Below are 19,489 nucleotides of genomic sequence, written 5' to 3'. Positions count from 1 at the left end.
CAGTATAACATGACTTATATACCCGTGTCAACCAATATCAAATAGAAAATAGAAAATATACATCTAGGGTCGTATCTAGATTTATCATTTTTTTTCTTAAGTTAGAAATAGAAGATAGCACTGAAAACCAGTAATGAGGATTCGAAATATCACACATTGATCAATCAAAGAGAGATTCAACAACTAAAAGAAAGATCTATTCTTTGGGATCCTTCCTTTCTTCAAACGGAACGAACGGAGATAGAATCAGACTGATTCCCTAAGTGCCTTTCTGGATATTCCTCAATGTCCCGGCTATTCACGGAACATGAGAAGCGGATGAATAATCATCTGCTTTCGGAAGAAATCGAAGAATTTCTTGGGAATCCTACAAGATCCATTCGTTCTTCGCCCCGAAATGCCTATGCTTTATTTTTCTGAAGGTGGGAGAAAAGATAAAACTTATTATTAATTTAATCCAAATTAGAGTTTGAAACTCATGTAATTAACCCCTTTTGGTTAACCCGAGACAAATCGATATTAAATCATTGATAGATCACCCAGGTTCGGGTCCATAAGCAGTGACAATTGCCCTATGAAGACTCGCTTTCGCTACGGCTCCGGTGGGTTCCCTTAACCAAGCCACTGCCTATGAGTCGCCGGCTCATTCTTCAACAGGTACACTAATCAGTAAGATTGACGAAGTAGCAATTAATGCAAAAACAGCCAATTGGAAAGCAATAGTCATGTTTCTAATCCTCCAAGCTACCAACAAAAGAACTATACCATTTGATCCCTCTATGATATTGACCAAAAAAATTAATAAAATGCAAGGTAGAGGGATTTTACCATGAATCGATTGATTCTATATGACTTATTTCCAACCCTTTAACCGCTTTTATTCGGACATGGGGTCAAGGGTGATTTTTTTATTTCACGTTCACAAATAGGCATGCTAGATTATGCATTTCATCTATCTATATATACAGATAAATAGATAGACCTATAGGTTCACACACAATATCTTTCTATACATAGTGATGGTATCAACTCATATGGCCATGTTCGATTCGGTGGAATAAAAATAAAATAGAAATTAGCTTTCGGAGAGATGGCTAAGTGGTTGATAGCTCCGGTCTTAAAAACCGGTATAGTTCGAAACAAAGAACTATCGAGGGTTCGAATCCCTCTCTCTCCTTTTGCTCGATGAATAGATTTCTTTCTTTATTGCTTTTTCCTGGCTTCTTAATTAAGAATCTTAATATTAATAAAAGGGAATGGCTCGGCTGGGTGGAATAGCCGAGCCAGATAATGAACTATTGGTTCTAAGCCATCTCTGGCGATGAATCAATAATTCGAAGTGCTTTTCTTGCGTATTCTTGATAAACCAGCGTTTATATATAGATATAGGAGGATCTGTTTGGGAAGTAAGAAGCCCCTTTGACATCTCTTCATCTGCAAAGAATTCTCGGTGTGAAAACACAGAGACAAATGGCTGATCTTTGAATAGGAAAAAGAGTGGATCCGCAGGATCCCAAATGAATTGGCTTATTCGAAAAAAGCCTTGTTCTTTGGAAGATCTATCTCGTGCCTGGTACTGCATGGTTCCACTCTGTCTTCCTTTACTTAACCTTAACTCAGGTGAAAAGGGGGCAGAACCCTTGTTTTGTTATTTTAGTGAACTATCTCTCCAAGGATTGTGAAAGATGTTCCACTAGAAATATTCTTGTTATTGCTTCGACTCATATTCCCCAAAAAGTGGATCCCACTCTAATAGCCCTGAATAAATTAAATACATGTATTAAGATACGAAGGCTTCTTATTCCACAACAACGAAAGCACTTTTTCACTCTTTCATATACTAGGGGATTTCACTTGGAAAAGAAAATGTTCCATACTAATGGATTCGGGTCTATAACCGTGGGTTCCAATGCACGAGATCTTGTAGTACTTACCAATGAGGCCGTTTACCAATGTCAGTAATTGACGATTATACAATTCGAACAATTTTAAATTCAATTCAAAGAAAAACTCAGTAAGTAAACCTCCTGTTCTATTAAAGTAAAGAGAATTTTCCCATTCATTCTTTTAAGGTTCCGTTTTGGTTTAAGTTAAAAGACTGTTTGGTTTGAATTAAAAAAAGAATGAGGCCTTTGGTCAATAAATAAAAATTCAATTACAAATTAACAGGTTGATAAGAATTTCGGATTCCTTTTTATTGAAAATTAAAATATATTAATATGTTCGTAATTATTTCGAAATATATAGTTTCAAAAAACAAAATACCCTTTTCTAGGTATCCGTTTGTATCCATTTGATTCGATTGACTTTTGCTTGAGCCGGATGATGAAAAAGTATCATGTCTGGTTCCTTTGGGGGATGGATCTAGAAAAATTCACCTATCCTAATAACAAAAAAACCTGACTTGAACGATCCTGTATTAAAAGCTAAATTAGCTAAAGGTATGGGTCATAATTATTATGGGGAACCTGCATGGCCCAATGATCTTTTATATATTTTTCCAGTAGTAATTCTCGGTACTATTGCTTGTAACGTGGGTTTAGCGGTTCTAGAACCTTCAATGATTGGTGAACCCGAACATTCCATTTGCAACTCCTTTGGAAATATTACCTGAATGGTATTTCTTTCCTGTATTTCAAATACTTTATATGGATTATTTATACCAAAATTAGTTTATCGATTCAGCATTGGAAAAAGGGGCTCAAATCGTTTTATCGACATAAGTGTTTTATATTGAAAAAACATTTTTGTTTTGAAAATATTTATGTATTTAGTAACATAGTAGTAGAAAGAGTACCCTGCTGCATCTGAACTTCAAACGGGTTTGGCCTTAACCATGTTAATGGTCCCAGATTATTGGTTAATAGAGAATCAAAGTCGATGTACCAATGAATCACGAAATGCTATGGTTCTATAATATGATTTTAAAAATTGATTCAGAAGTAATTCGCGGGATCATGCACTCTTTTCTTTCCTAGTTATAATGAAAAAAAGTACAACTGGGTGAATCCAGCCTATTCTTGAAATAAACAACTCGCACACACTCCCTTTCCAAAAAAGCATTTCGAAATTGATTTATCAAAATTTTGAATCCAATGGATTTTGAACCTTCAGCACAATCCATAGATTCGGACCAGAATTGAAGAAATGTATCTAGGGAGAATTCACTTTGCCTTTGAAGTGACTACTCCCTAGATACGCACATCATGATATTTTTTTTAATTGATTCAATTTAAAAAAGACCTAAAGTTAGGGATTTATCAATCGGTAATGTTGCTCCAATACCCAACAAAAGCCGTTTTCAAGTAGTGTTCGATCGATTACGTATTAATCAATATTCGATTGATTGGTCTGAGGTTATCGACAAAAAAGATTTGTCTAAGTCACTTCGTTTCTTTTTGTCCAAGTTACTTCTCTTTTTGTCCAAGTTGCTTCTCTTTTTGTCTAACTCACTTCCTTTTTTCTTTGTGAGTTTCGAGAATATCCCCATTCATAGGTCTGAGATCTATGGGTAACGTAGGAGACATCTCTATTTTTCCCCCGGGGAATCTTTAGAATTACCACTGCTTAGCTTTCAATTCGCCTCTGACCATCAAATGAAAAGTGAATAACCCGTCCTCCTCTCTTTGAAACAAGGGGCGCTTCTGGTTCTGTTGGTGCTTGAAACAATTTTGTCTTCTCCATTTGAAAAAGAATGTGGAAGGTGCTGAATTGACATGTTAGGAAATAGGTTCATCCATTCAACGTTCGCCACCCCTATATCCAAGCGTTCTCTAATATTAGTTTCCGTAGATTCCCTCTCTCCCATGTAAACCAAGAGCCATAATACCCAACTTCCAACAACTGACACTCCTCCAGAATCCCTCTAAAAGCCTTCATTCTCCTCTCATCTCTAGGCAAACCACCCATTTTTTCATTAGCAAACATTATTTTGTTAAATTTTCCACAAACAAACCAAGAACTTTCCGAATCACCTTTAAGATTTCTCAATAACTCCTAAAAAATCCTCATTGTTTCGTGCATAAGGAGATCCATAAGACCCTGTAAACCTCTACTAACATTCCACATAAGAATAAGAAATTTCAACGTCAATATGCCAATTTCAATAAGTTCTAAGATTTATCGAAACATCATCCTCCCATACCAAGCAGAGACCACCCTTCGAACCTTGAATCACCACTTCAATGCCATTTAAAAAACCATAAATTCTTCTCACTCGTTCTATTCATACCTTACATAAATTAGTCTCCATAAAGAAGAACGCATGGAGACTATACATCTTCAGCCCATGTCGAAGTCTTCTTACCGCCCGTAAACTCCCCAATCCACGGACGTTCTAGCTAAGATTTTCATTGCGACTGGTCAACTTGCCCCTTGTAGCTGCAGATCTAAAAAGATTACTTCCCAAATATCTCCTACTTCTAACTATCAGAGAACCCAAATCTTCCCAATCAGTAGATTTATCTCCCTCCCTTCTTGGTCTTTTCTTCCTATCACTCCTTCAATCGTACGCTCTTTAGAATCAGGATCCATAGCCTCTTGTCCCTAAACTAAAGGTGAATCCCCACCCAAACGAGAAGCTAGATTGAATTCCCTTTCTAAATTAACTCCCAGTATAGAATCAATATTAGAACCACCCTCCCTACTCTTTACATCATTCCAATTACGCCATGCCCCCTTGCCCCTTAGTATCTCTATCAGTTGTCACCCCTTCCCCTTCTTCACGAAGCCATCCACTACTCATTGCAAGAGCTCTTCTAGATTGGGCTCTTAAAGACAGATCCCACCCGATCTCGGCCACTTCAAATCCTAGCGCCATCTTTGCTTTTCAAAAAGAATCATTATGTCCTAATCGTCTACAGAAGAAACAAAGTAGGGTCAACTGTTCATACATCAAACTAACATATGAACAAATCCCGGAAATAAACAACACATTTTTCTTCCTTTTCAATAGACGTTGCATAACTGCTCACTAATAAGTCCGCAACCCCTTCCCTAAATTTGTCCCATCATAATCTAAAAATTTCCCAAGAAAATCACCTAACTGCCTCACCAAAGACTCAGTAAAGAAACCAGTCGGTATCTCATGAATTTATACCAAAAAATTTGCATTAATCAGTGGTACTTTCAACGAATCTTCACCCTTCGTTAAGTAGTGCAACATTAAGAGGTGATTATTAAAAGTTCACGGAGACCCCTTAGCCACTCTATCCATATCTATTTTGTGAAAAAACTTAAACGAAAAGTCGTTTTTCCCTAATATCCGATATATGAATCCCTTTAACCAGATGCCAAAGATTAGTTTTCATATTTCATCGTTGAAAAATATATAATGCTTGTCGTCAAAAAATAGCCTACTACACAAAATTCCAACCTCTCATGCACAAAGTCAGGATCTCTCTCTACCTGCAATATTTTGTCTTCCTAATCATCCAACGACAAGCTTGCCATATCTTTCTCCATAAATCCAACCTCCCCAAACCAATTCGCAAAAAAAAAAAAGAAAAATGAGAGAATAAAAAAACCAAAAAACCATCCAAAAACACCCACAACCTGAAAATTTTATAGAATAATTTCGTCTGGTCCCCGCTATTATATGAAAAATAATATTAAATTACTTGAGTGGGACATCTATTATAAATATAATCTTTTCAATAATTTAGTTAAAGGATAAAACTATAAATGATAATAATTTTGAATATAATAAAATTCAAAATAAAGTGAGATAAAAATTGAGAAGTTATTCCTTATTATGTTTTAAAAACTGTTAAAAGTTGATTTTATTTTTATATCACCGTAACATACTATTGATATTATTTAAACTTATTTACTTCAAATAAAGGTAAAAAATTAAATTACTATTTTTTATGTAAGAAAAATTAATTTATTTTGCAATTGAGTAGTTTAACCATAATTCATGTTTTTTTTAAGGTAAAAATGAAAACTCTCTCTTTTTAATAGAAATCAATAAAGTTGTTATTCTGTAAAAATATATTTAAAATCTGATAATAATTTCTTTCTATTTTTCGTTAGAATAATAATATCTTAAAAGATATGTAAATAATTATACCGGTACCATTTATTTATAAGAAGAGAAGTTAGAACCATTTTAGAGTTGTAAAAGTTTATTTTAAATAGAAAAATAACATCCTACCTTAGAGTAGGAGAGGAGTGAACATCCCACCCTTGGAATTCTACTAGGGTTGTCGCTCCATTCAGGTTATATGAGGAATTTTGAGCCTCTCTTACATCAAATCCAATTACAAATACTTCTTAAGTCATTTTTAACCCATTACTCTGTAATGCGATCCAACCTAATTTAGTTTTACTATTTCCTAAAATAGACTTTAATATTTATATATAAAAACAATTTTTTATCCCTCTTTTACCCTCAGCAAAAAATAAGAGGGAGTGACATGGATAAAACTTAGGAAACTAAGGAATAATGAAATGATGCTTACCGACTGGGTTGTTGCCCATACTTAGGGTGAGTTTGGATAGGCGGTGCGTTTAGCTGCGGTTAGTGTAAAAACAGTGGTAGCGGTGAAATTAAATACTGTAGTGATACTGCAGCGTGAGATAAAAAGTAAGCTAAACGCACCGCAACACAGTCAATCGCCCATCTAAACGAAGCCTTAGTTATTTTCTACTACATTTAATATATATTTTAGGTGGCCTTAGTTCTTTGGTTGCTGAAATAAAATAGAAAAGAAATGAAAAAGGTGGGGCCTGAACATAACATCTTTTAGAAATTACTCTAGTTACGTAATCTTCAAGTCTAAGTCATTAAAATTAAATTTCTATGAATTTTGGGGGCTACACTTTCTTAAAAAAAAGGAAAAAAAAATCTCCATTGAGTGCAGTATTAGCCACAACTTTTTGGTAATCCAAAATTGGACAACCAAGTTTGACAATGACATTAGAGGAGAAAAACAACAACAAAAAAACATAAAAATTATAATTAATTCCACTCCTTAAAACAAAACAAAATTCAAATCAACATTCAAGGCACAACGAAGTGCCCATTTATTTAAGAAACATAGATATTAGGCGAGTCTTGAAATGTATTGTAAGCACAATATTTTACTCAATTCCGAACACTTTCTTCAAATGCAAAACAAAGTCATAGATTTTGTCTTGATCAGGCAGGGACTTGGAAACAGTGTCTTTCTCCATGCACCTTTTAGCCCATGCAATCAACTTGGGGCACTCTGTTTCAATGCTAAAATTCCCACACTTTTCATAGGCATAAAACCAACTGTAAAATGGAACCAACACAACATCAACGTAACCAAGATTCTCCCCACCAAAATAAGCCTTATTTCCAAGCTCTCCTTCCAACAATTTCAGGCACTCAATGAACTCTTTCTTTGCTGCTTCTTGTTCTTCTCCCTTTGTGGTCCATAATTTCCTTCCTAGATCATATATCTGCATTTCATTGACCATTAATTTATCCATACAAGATAAATTTAAATGATTTCAATCATATAATACTAAATTATGAAAAATAAGAATTTAAAAAAAAAACTAATTCGCAAAAGATATTGAAGCTAAACCTAGATTAGTAGCCTAGGTAAACCATTTAGTTTAGTCTCTTAAGAGACACCTACTAGAGTTCAAAAGCTTGGTCTCCAAGCCTACTTGGGGTTCGAATATAAAATATCAGAACAACATATCTTCTTATTATCAAAATTACTCAAAAAGGAAAGCAAGTAAAACACAAGAAAATTCTAACCGAACCAAATCAACCTATGCAAGCAGTGCTTAAGCTCAAAAGTTCAAAGGCAGTAAGGCAAACCAAAAACTCATAAAAATGAAATGGATAAGAGAGAACCTTGTTGTCAACAAAATCACCCCAAAACCTAGCGATGGCTCTTTGGTAAGGATCAGTAGGGAGTAGGGGAGATTTATGCGGCCAAATCTCATCAATGTATTGAACCTGAATGAGGGACTCACAAACAGGTTTTCCATTATAGATTAGAACAGGGATTTTCTTATGAACAGGGTTCATCTTCAGAAGCAAATCACTCTTGTTCCTCAAATCTTCTTCCTTGTACTCGTATTTTATCTCTTTCTCCGCCAGAGCAATCCTCACTCTCATCCCAAAAGGACTTGGCCAGAAATCCAACAATACTACATCTTCATCACCCATTTTTTCAATCTCAAAACAAATTCAAAATGATTTGAACTCTTTTTTCTTAGGTTCTAATGTCAGAAACTGAAGGGTTTTGCCATAGTATTTATAGATGAAAAGTTTAATGTTAGTGGGGTCGTCTCCTGTGACTTTCCTCACTACAAATAAATTATTCTTAAAAATAAAAGATATATATCTCAAAAAGTCTGAAGCATTTTTAAATACACAATAATTTACACAATAAAATCCATGCGGTCCCTGTTATTATATGAAAAATAATATTAAATTACTTGAGAGGGACATCTATTATAAATATAATTTTTGCAATAATTTAGTGAAAGGATAAAATTATAAATGAGAATAATGTTAAATATAAGAAAATTCAAAATAAAGTGAGATAAAATTTGAGAGATTATTTCTTTAAAATTTGATTTTATTTTTATATCATTGTAACATACTATTTATATTATTTAATTTTTTTTATAAATAGACTGGATTTATAAAAATTTGAACTAAACAAAGCCTGCCTCTCACTTGGACTTGGGTTCAAGGAACAGGCCTCAAAAAACATAGAAAGTAATAGAAGTAAAACAGGCATCGAAAACCATACTCCTAACCAGCCTCCAACAAAGATGACCCAAAAATAAAATTGAAAAAGGAAACCTACCTTAGATATTTCTAATCGATAAGAAAACAGCTGGATCCCATTAATGGCTTGTCTTTTCACTGAAACGTCATAGTTCTTGAACGTAGAACCCTTCAAATCTCATAAAATCTTCTAGGCTTCTGCTACACGTTTCCAAATGACCATTTTTTTTCATCAGTCTGGAGCCCCTGGCTTTATCCTTTCCATCGCTCGTCGAACATGCTCTAGAGCACCTCCCTCCAGGTTGTTGAGAAGTTAATGTAGTTAGTAGTTAGCAAAATTAGGCAGTTACAAGATTAGTTAGTTAGTTAAACAAATAGTCTATAAGTGTAAACATACTCTGTGTATTAAACAAGTAAGTGAGAATTTTTTCAACATGGTATCAGAGCCTATGGTAGTCGTTTTTTCTGATAATTCGTTGCTTTTTTCTTAAGCTAGTTATTTTTCATTTGTGTCTTCGACGTTTTTTGGATTGCTGGTTATCTTTTGTTTTCTTTTTGGGTTCTTTCAGTAACAAAGAAGATGAGTCTCTCTGATTCTGTTCTTGATTTCAATCACCCGTGTTATCTTCATCCATCAGATACTCCGGGTACATTGCTCGTCGCTCATCAGTTGACAGGTGTTGAGAATTACACTGTTTGGAGTCGGACGATGAGAATTGCGTTATTGGCAAAAAACAAGTTGGGATTTGTGGATGGCACCTGTTCTAAAACCATGGTACCGGAGGATATGGGTCATCAGTGGGAGCGCTGCAATGCGATTGTCCTTTCTTGGATTCTAAATACTGTTAGTAAAGAACTCTCAGCGGGGATTGTTTTTGCGTCCAGTGCGGCAGCAGTTTGGAACGATCTTAGTGAACGATTTCACAAAATTGACGGTTCAAGAATTTATTTCTTGCATCGTGAAATTACTACCTATTCTCAAGGTACGGTCTCAATCTCTGCCTATTTTACCAGATTGAAGTTACTTTGGGACGAATATGATGCCTTTGTACCACTGGTTTCTTGTGATTGTGGTCAGTCTCGACAGATTGATGTTCATGTTGGACAGCAGCATTTATTCCAGTTTCTTATGGGATTGAATGAGTCATATAGTGCTGTGCGTAGTCAGATTTTATTGATGAGTCCTTTACCGTCTGTTAATCATGCGTACTCGATGATTATGCAAGAAGAGTCGCAGAGAAAGCATAGTTCTAGTAATGTTGGGGATGACTTGGTTCCTTTTTCTTCAGTTCAGATGGTACAGAAAAAACGATTTAATGGTATTTGTGACCACTGCAAAGTTAAGGGACATAAAAGAGAGACTTGTTATAAACTCATCGGTTATCCTGCAGATTTTAAGTTTACAAAGAGGAAAATGAATGTTTCTTCTTCTTCGGCAGTGAATAATGTTTCTACCCCTGACTCTGCTTGTAGTAGTGAAGTACTGGACTCTAGTGGGTCATGTCCGCCAGCACCTATGTTTACACAAGATCAGTATAACCAGATCATGCGTTTGTTGAATAAAGACCCTGTTGTCGTTGAAGCTGCTACCAGTATAGCAGGTATGGTGGATCTTGGTAACAAATGGATCATTGACACTGGGGCCACTGACCATATACTGTCGGATCTCCATTTCTTGGAATCTCCTGTTGCATGTCCATTAGGGTCACCAAGTGTTAGGCTTCCAAATGGGTCTTCAGTCTCCGTTACTCATACTGGCACTTGCACAATTTTACCTAACCTTTCATTGACAAAAGTTCTTTATGTTCCGAATTTTCGTTACAATTTACTTTCTGTTTCCAAACTTACCACCGATCTTCATTGTATGGTTTCTTTTTATCCTCATTTTTGCCTTATACAGGATCTCTCCAGTGGAAGGATGAGGGGGATTGGTAAAGCACGAGGTAGTCTTTATATCCTGGATCCGTCTCAACAGACTATGGTTTTACCTCCTTCTTTTGTTGCAATGGCTTCTACAGATTCATCCATTCTTTGGCACCATAGACTTGGTCATGCGTCGGTTTCGAGACTGAACAAAGTTCCTATTTTTTCTTGTACAAAATCTGCTCTTGATAGTATTCATAAGTGTCTTGTTTGTCCACTAACTAAACAAACCAGACTTCCATTTCCTATTCATAAGTCTCGTGCTAATACTGCTTTTTCTCTTGTGCACATTGATTTGTGGGGACCTTATCGAGTTTCTACTCATAGTGGTCATAGGTTTTTTTTAACGATTGTTGATGATTACACACGAATGACTTGGGTTTATTTGTTGCGCTCTAAGAGTGATGCTCTTATATGTCTCAAACAATTTTTTGTGTTGGTTAAAAATCAATTTTCTACTGTAATCAAAACTGTTCGTAGTGATAATGGGTATGAATTCTTTAAAAATGAATGTACTGAATTTTTTAATATGTCTGGAATTGTTCATCAAAGTTCATGTGTTTATACTCCTCAACAAAATGGAGTTGCTGAACGAAAGCACAGACATTTACTAGAAATCGCCCGATCCTTAAAATTTCAGTCTCACGTGCCTAGCAAATTTTGGGGTGAGTGCGTTTTAACTGCCTGTTTTTTGATTAATCGTCTTCCTACGCCTATTTTAAGCTGGAAATGTCCTTTTGAGCTATTGTATCATAAGTCACCTGATTTTTCTCGATTAAAGGTCTTTGGTTGTCTAGCTTATGCTACTAATCCTAGCTACCATGATAAATTTTCTCATAAGGCTATTCCATCTGTATTCATGGGTTACTCTCTTGTACAAAAAGGATACTTGCTGTTTAGTCTTGAAACCAAAACCTTTTTTGTTAACCGAGATGTTGTTTTTCATGAAACCATATTTCCTTTTAAGATTCCCACCAAACCGGTTTTGCCTTTTCCTGATGTTGATCCTTCTATTTTTCTACAACTTGAACCTTCCTCTTCCTTGTTTATTCCATCTTCTTCATCTTGTGTACCCGAGCCATCTTTTAACCCTTCTATGCCTACTGCTGTTCCTTTACGACGTACTACGAGGTCTGTTAAGCAGCCTCCTTGGATGAAGGACTACGTCTGCTCTAACCAATCGTCCACTTCTTGTGCCACAGGTTTGTTTCCTATAGTTGCTGTTTATTCTTCTTCTCATTTGCCTATTCATACTCAATTGTTTGCTGCTCATGTTTCTTCTTTACTTGAACCCCGTACTTATGATGAGGCCCTTTTGGATCCTCGGTGGGTTGATGCCATGCAAAAGAGATTCAAGCTTTGGAGGCTAATGGTACATGGGAGATTGTTCCTTTACCGCCTGGCGTTGTTCCCATTGGCTGCAAGTGGGTTTACAAAATTAAATATGCTTCTGATGGTTCGGTGGAACGCTTTAAAGCACAGCTTGTTGGTAAGGGTTATAATCAAAAGGCTGGTATTGACTTTCATGACACTTTTTCTCCAGTCGTTAAACAAGTCACGGTTCGGACGGTGATAAGCATGGCAGCCATTCATAACTGGCCTCTTTTTCAGATGGACGTATACAATGCGTTCCTTCAAGGAGACCTATTCGAAGAAGTTTACATGGAAATTCCAGTTGGTTTTCGCAGCCAGGGGGAGTCTTATGTATGTCGTCTGCGTAAATCGTTGTATGGTCTGAAGCAAGCGTCCAGGCAGTGGAACTCGAAGCTTACAGAGGCTTTAATACGAGGAGGATATGTACAAAGTAAATACGACTATTCCTTGTTCACAAAGAGGGATGGAGGTAACATGGTTGTTCTACTCATATATGTGGATGATTTATTAATTACAGGCAGCAGTGCTAGCATGATAGATGAATTGAAGCAGTTTCTGCATTTGAATTTTAAGATGAAAGACTTGGGTGTATTGAAGTTTTTTCTTGGAATTGAAATAATGAGATCAAATAAAGGGATTATATTGAATCAAAGGAAATATGCTTTGGAGTTGATAGCTGATTTAGGATTAGGAGAAGCGAAGTCAGTATGTACACCGCTGGAACAAAATTTGAAACTCACATCAATTGAGTATGATGAGTCGGTACAAACAAAGGTGGATGGAGATGATTTAGTCACGGATGTTACAATGTATCAAAGGTTATTGGGAAGATTGATATATTTGACAAATACACGACCAGACATAACGTTTGCGGTTCAACATTTGAGTCAGTTCATGCACAGACCAAAAAAATCGCATTTAGAAGCTGCTTTTCGGGTGGTACGATACATAAGGAAAAATCCTGGTCAAGGTATTCTATTATCTGCAGCAAGCAAGACACAGTTGATTGCTTTTTGTGACTCTGATTGGGCTTCATGCCCCATGTCTAGGAGATCGGTGACTGGTTTCTGTATAAAAATTGGAGAATCCCTTGTTTCGTGGAAGTCAAAGAAACAGACCACAGTTTCCCGATCATCGGCAGAAGCGGAGTATAGAAGTATGGCAATGGTTGTAGCAGAGGTTGTATGGTTGAACAGTTTATTAAAAGAAGTTAGTCCCAATCAATTTGATAAATCATTGGTTCTTTCAGATAGTAAAGCAGCGTTGCAAATTGCTGCTAATCCCATTTTTCATGAGCGGACAAAGCATATAGAGATTGACTGCCATTTTGTAAGAGATAAAATCAAGGATGGAACGATTCAGATGCAGCACATTAGAACAACCGAGCAACTTGCTGATTTGATGACAATGGCCTTGAGCATCAAGCAACATAAGTTTTTAGTATCCAAGTTAGGGGTTAAAGATATATATCAACCCTCAACTTGAGGGGGAGTGTTGAGAAGTTAATGTAGTTAGTAGTTAGCAAAATTAGGCAGTTACAAGATTAGTTAGTTAGTTAAACAAATAGTCTATAAGTGTAAACATACTCTGTGTATTAAACAAGTAAGTGAGAATTTTTTCAACACAGGTAATGACCTTCATTTACTTTCAGCGCTTCCTTTGCAATCACATGAGCAAAGATGTTTCATGTCTTTGGGATGTGGTGAAAGTTTAGTTTTTGAAAGAAATGCTTCATATCTTGAATATCTCTTATTATTGCTCCAATAATCGATTTATCTTTGTCTGTACTCTGAATTTTTTTATAACAGTTCTTGAATCTCCAGTTATTTCGCATACACTAAGACCCATTAATATCCCTAACCTTATTGCTTGTACTCGCGCATGCGCTTCCACTGCAAACGATGAAGCAACATTAGAGTAGATGACCGATTTCGATGCCAAAATATCCCCTCGCATGTCTCGAACTATCAGCCCCGAGGCAGATCTGGAAAATTGTTGGTCAAAAGCCACATTGAAAGAAATGACTACGCTCGTCCTTCGATCTTCATGACTAAAAACCCTTTCTGTATCAGAGATAAGTAGTTTCTCTTCTAATCCTTGCAACTTTGATATATAACTGATTATTGTCTTGAGATCTCTCACTTGTTCTGTTTTTACTTTCATATAACAACTGGTTCCTGTTTGACCAGATAGGCCAAAGCCTACGACAAAATAATCTACACTGTTCATTTGTTCCCCGATTGAAAACCCAGGTAAACCATTCCCAAACACTCTGAATATTATTATTAAGGACCTAGGAGAAATTTAAATATCTCCAAACTTCTTCCATTGTAGGACACATTTGGAAAAAATGATTACTATCCTCCTCAAGCTGCCGACATCTGGTACACCAACTTCATTCATAACTCTCTTCAGTTTAAGATTAGCAAACGTAAGATTATAATTCCAGGAAATTTTCCAGATTGTAACTTTAATTTTCAAAAGGATGTGTAAATTTCATAATTTTCTGTAGAAAGCTTCATTTTCAGCCTGTATAATATTATTATTAGGAATCAGAGTAGTCTTTGTAATAGTTTATAGGCGCTTCTAACAGAAAAATTCCCTGATGGTTCTCCACCCCAAACTTGGAAATCATCATGTACAGACTTCACCAATTGGATCAGTAGAATTTTTTTTGCAATATCCGCATTAAATGAATTAAAAATTAGATCTACTTTCCATGTTCTACTTTCTTCTTCAATCAAATCTAAAACTAACTCAATATCTGCATTTCCTCTGTGATGTTGCAACTTTTCCTCTTCGTAACCCAGTATCCAAAAATCGGCCCAGATGGAAATACGATCCCCCTTGCAAATATTCCAACACAAGCCTTTTTCTAGAACTCATCTAGCTGACTAGATACTCTTCCAAGTAAATGAAGGTAGGTTCCCTAATCGCACATTTAAGAAATCTTCAACAGATAATACTTAGCTTTCAAAACTCTTGCTAACAACGAATTTGGATAAGTAATTAAACGCTAACCCTGTTTAGCTAGTAATGCGATATTAAATTTGTCAAGTTTTTGGAATCCAATACCACATTCCTCTTTGAAAGAACACATATCATTTCAGGCACACCAATGAATACCCTTCTTATCACTATTTTTTTGCCACCAGAACTTTGCTATTAACCTCTCCAATTCTGTACAAAGGGACTTAGGAAGTAGAAAACACGTTATAGAATAAGTTGGAATGGATTGAAGAATCGTCTTAATGAAAACCTCTTTACCTCCTTGAGAAAGATGTTTAATACTCCAATTATCAATTTGCTGTTACAATCTATCTTTCAAAATTTGAAAAGACGTTTTCTTCCTCCTCCCCACTAAATTAGGCAAACCCAAGTACCGTTCTGGATCAGTTGAACAACGTACTCCAAGCACTCTAGTTATTATTCTTTTATCACTTTCTTGTATATTAGAGCTGAAGAAAATAGTAGATTTGGAGTAATTAACCTTCTGCCCCGAGCAACCTTCGTATTCGTGCAAAATTTACTTCAATAAAGTCGCTCCTCATTTTGTAGCCTCTCCAAACAAAATGCAATCGTCTGCAAATAATAAATGTGAAACCTGATGGCCACTTCTGCTTGCCTTAATTCCACGAAGTATTTTTTTCTTTCATTGCTGATCTCATAAGACTGGATAGGCCTTCTCCACAAAATAGAAATAAAAATAGATTCAAAGGATCTCCTTGTCTAAAGCCTCTAGAAGGATTGAAAGTATATCCAGTAAACCCATTAAATACTACCGAATAACATACTGTAGTTACACATTCATTAGCGAATCTACCCAATCTGAATCAAATCCCATTTTCTTCATTATCCCTTCCACGAAACTTCATTCAAGCTTGTCATATGCCTTACTCGTATCCAACTTCACCGCCATAAACCCTTTCTTCCCTACTCTTTTGTGCTTTAGAGTATGAAGAAGTTCACAGGCCGGTATCACATTATCAAAAATCAATATCCCTGGCACAAAAGCACTTTGTGCTGAATCAATACATTTATCCATCACAATTCAGAGACGATTAGCAAAAACTTTATCTATCAATTTGTATAACATATTACACAAACTAATAGGTCAAAATTGAGTTATTTTCAAGGGATTCGCAATTTTCAGGATTAACACAATATTTGTCTTATTGATTAAACTTAGATCTATACCTTCATTCAGTAAGTTTATGTAATAAGACGTGACATATTCCCCAGTAATTGACCTACACTTCTGATAGAATAATGTCGGAAAACCATCATCTCCTGGTGCTTTTGTAGGGCCCATTTCTTTCAATGCCTCGTGGATCTCCTCCTTCGTATATCTAGCCTTAAGTTTTGAATTGCCTTCCTCAAAAATGCAACGATCAATACTCGCTAAAATATGATTATAGTTCCCTTTCCTTTTGGCTAGGAACAAGTGCTGAAAATACGATCTTGATATCTCCTCCATTTCTTCAATAACTTCAGTTTCCCTTCCATCGTCATATTGTAACTTGCGGATACAATTCTTCCCTTATGAAAAAAGGCAGTATTTTTGTCTTCTAATTTCATCCAATTAGTTCTCGCCCTTTGTTCCCAATACCGCTCATCTTTTTCATTCTCAAAATTAAGTTCCACTTTTGTATCAATAAGTTCTACCAGATTTTCATCACTTCTTTCTTCTTCTAGCAATTTTGTCAGCTTTAAATTTAACATCTCCTTCTTCACTTTTCTACTATATCGAATTCCAACGGCCCATTTATGCAACCCTCTTTTAACACACTCTAGTTTGTTTAATAAGTCACCTGAAGAATTTTCCCAAATACTCTTGACTTCACCAATAAATGAATCCTCTATCACCCACCATGCTTTAAATTTGAACCTCCTCTCCATTCGCCTCTTACCTTCGCATTTTGTATTGATGAACAGTGGACAGTGGTCAGAGAAGGAATGGGACAGATGCCGAATTTGATAATTTGGGAATAAAGATAACCAGTCATCAGTAGCTACACCTCTATCTAAACGTTCTTGGATATTAGTCTCTGGCTCGTGTGTATGTACTATTTTTTTTATGAAAGAAGAATTAATTTATTTTTGCAATTCTTAATACATACACACGATGAGTAGTTTAACCATAATTCATGTCTTAATGAAAGTAGTATATGTGAAACATAAATTCGAGATCATATATTTTAATAAATGCAATTTTTTCTGACTGTTTTTATAAAAATATTATATATAATATAGTTTTTCATTTTTAATGGAAAGAAATACATAATTAAGTTATCAATTTTGTTTTTTTATAGGGTTTTTTGTGAACTTTATGCGTTTCAGAGTGGGACCATTTCTCAAACTGTATGCAATTGCTTAGGTCAATTTGTCAAAAAAATTGAATTATCTTCTATAAATTTCTTTTTTTTTAAAGAATTGAATTATTTTTTTTGATTTAATATATAATTAAGTTATTTGGTATGATATAAAAATATATTTTATATTTAAAATAGTGAAAATAATTTAAAAGTTATTAAAAATATTATTTTTTAGAAATATTTATAGAAAAAACTTATAAATTTTATCAAATAATATTTAATAGTCATAAAATAACTTACTTTATCATAATAAATTTAAATATTCAAAACCAAAATTTAATATAAAAAAGTTAAAAACCGAACTAAGTCAAACCGAATTATAATAAATGACTCAAGTAATCCAAAAATCCGACCAAATTATACTGATATCACCAGTAATATATGGAATAATTATTGGGCATTAAGATTTATTTAAAATATTTAAAATTTAAAATTGTATATGTATTTTGTAATGGATATGGATAATATTAAAATTAAAAAAGAAAAAGAGTAGATCATAATTGTAATTGGTCTTTTTAAAAGGCCGAGATATTGAAAATTAAGTGAATGTATTTTTAAAGCTGATTATGTGGATAATGAAGGATTCGTTTATTATCGTATGAGATATAAAGAGGAGATTGTATGTATTAGTCAACTGAATTAGGGAAAAGGGTCCACAAAGAGTTGGAGAAAATGGACGCGGCTTTCATGGTCTTCACCACCGATGGGAAAATGAAAAATTAATGTGGATGGTCGTCAGAATTTGGAATATGTAATAGGTATGGCTTGTGGTGTGATCCAAAACGGATATGATTTGTGGTGTTTGGGATTTACAAGGAACATAGGGATGTGTAGCACATATGAGGTAGAACTCTGGAGCATACTTGATGGTCTTGAACAGGCTTGGAAGCTAGGTTGTCGAGATGTATTGTTAGAATCAGATTGTTTGGAAGCGCTGCACCATATTAAAGGGAACCTGATAATTAATCAATCGAAATCGCATGTCATAAATGCAGTTCAAGATTTGTTGAGGCGTGATTGGAATGACAGTTTAACTCATGAACATCGTGAATGCAATTAGTTGGTTGATGATTTAGCAAAGGCCGTAAAAGAAATAAACACGAGCTTTCACCTTTAGACTAAACCCCCTAAAATTGCTCCGAATATGTTACATGAAGGCCTTACCGATTTATCTATTATTAGATTAATTAATATGTAATAATATGTAATGCTCATTAAAAAAAACCCAAAACATTCATTTGCATCTTATACTATATTACATGCGTAACAAATTTTAAATTTAAGTTTCAATGCATATTTTAATGGATGTCCCCTTATTGAAATCAGAAAAAGGATATATCATTCGGAACATACCAAAAATGGAGTATTCTTTACTCATTCAATAGATATTATATGTCATATGTCATTGCTTACATCACTTTCTCCATAATTGTTTTTTTTAATTTGAGATAATATATAATTTGGCCCCTAAATTTGTTCATTTGTAGTTAATTGATCCTTAAAAAAAATTTGACCTGGTTAGTCCCGGAACTTGTATTTCGTTAACCAAGTTGATTCCTCTACACTAATACCATTAGTTTGTGACATGACACTACTAGCTAATTCGATGATATCACATGGCGACCTTTCAAAATACTAATATGAGGGAATACCAAAAAATATAAGAAATACCAAAAATGATGAGGAATATTAAAAAATTATGAAGAAATACTAAAATTACGAGGAAATACCAAAAAAAATGTGGGGATGTCAAAAACTGTGAGGAATACCAATTTTTAGTTTGCCTTTGGAAATTATTTTCATCAATTTATTTTTCACATTTTTTAAAAATTATCATGAAATATAAATTTTCAGAACCAAATTTTAGCATTAAAAATAATAATTTAAGAGTTACAATTTTTTTGGTTACAGAATCCTATAGAAATTTCTTAATATTTAAAATTAACATTTTCTATTTACTCCAAAAATATGAAGAAATATCAAAAAAAAAATGAGGAAATACAATTTTTAATTTGTCTTAGAATTTTTATTTATTTATTTTATTTTCATATTTTTTTAAATTATCATCAAACATAATTTTTTCTATATCAAATTT

At 34.6% G+C, this 19,489-nt stretch overlaps 1 protein-coding gene and 1 non-coding gene across 2 annotated transcripts; one reads left to right on the top strand and one right to left on the bottom strand.

Annotated features, from left to right (window-relative positions):
• Positions 1-1,084: 1,084 nt before the first annotated feature.
• Positions 1,085-1,177, top strand: TRNAL-UAA (transfer RNA leucine (anticodon UAA)). The gene has a single exon. It is a non-coding gene; the product is annotated as a tRNA-Leu (tRNA).
• Positions 1,178-6,945: 5,768 nt separating this feature from the next.
• On the bottom strand, positions 6,946-8,332 carry LOC107903988 (probable glutathione S-transferase). Its single transcript, XM_016830231.2, has 2 exons — positions 7,835-8,332; positions 6,946-7,428 (listed from the first exon to the last, which is right to left on the bottom strand). Exons 1-2 carry the CDS (start codon positions 8,150-8,152, stop codon positions 7,084-7,086), a joined length of 663 nt encoding a protein of 220 aa, XP_016685720.1. The 5' UTR covers positions 8,153-8,332; the 3' UTR covers positions 6,946-7,083.
• Positions 8,333-19,489: the final 11,157 nt, after the last annotated feature.

The sequence above is a fragment of the Gossypium hirsutum genome, chromosome A04 (assembly GCF_007990345.1).
Source record: "Gossypium hirsutum isolate 1008001.06 chromosome A04, Gossypium_hirsutum_v2.1, whole genome shotgun sequence".
NCBI lineage: Eukaryota > Viridiplantae > Streptophyta > Magnoliopsida > Malvales > Malvaceae > Gossypium > Gossypium hirsutum.
The sequence above is the reverse complement of the archived record's forward strand: the minus strand, read 5'-3'. Positions and strand labels throughout refer to the sequence as shown.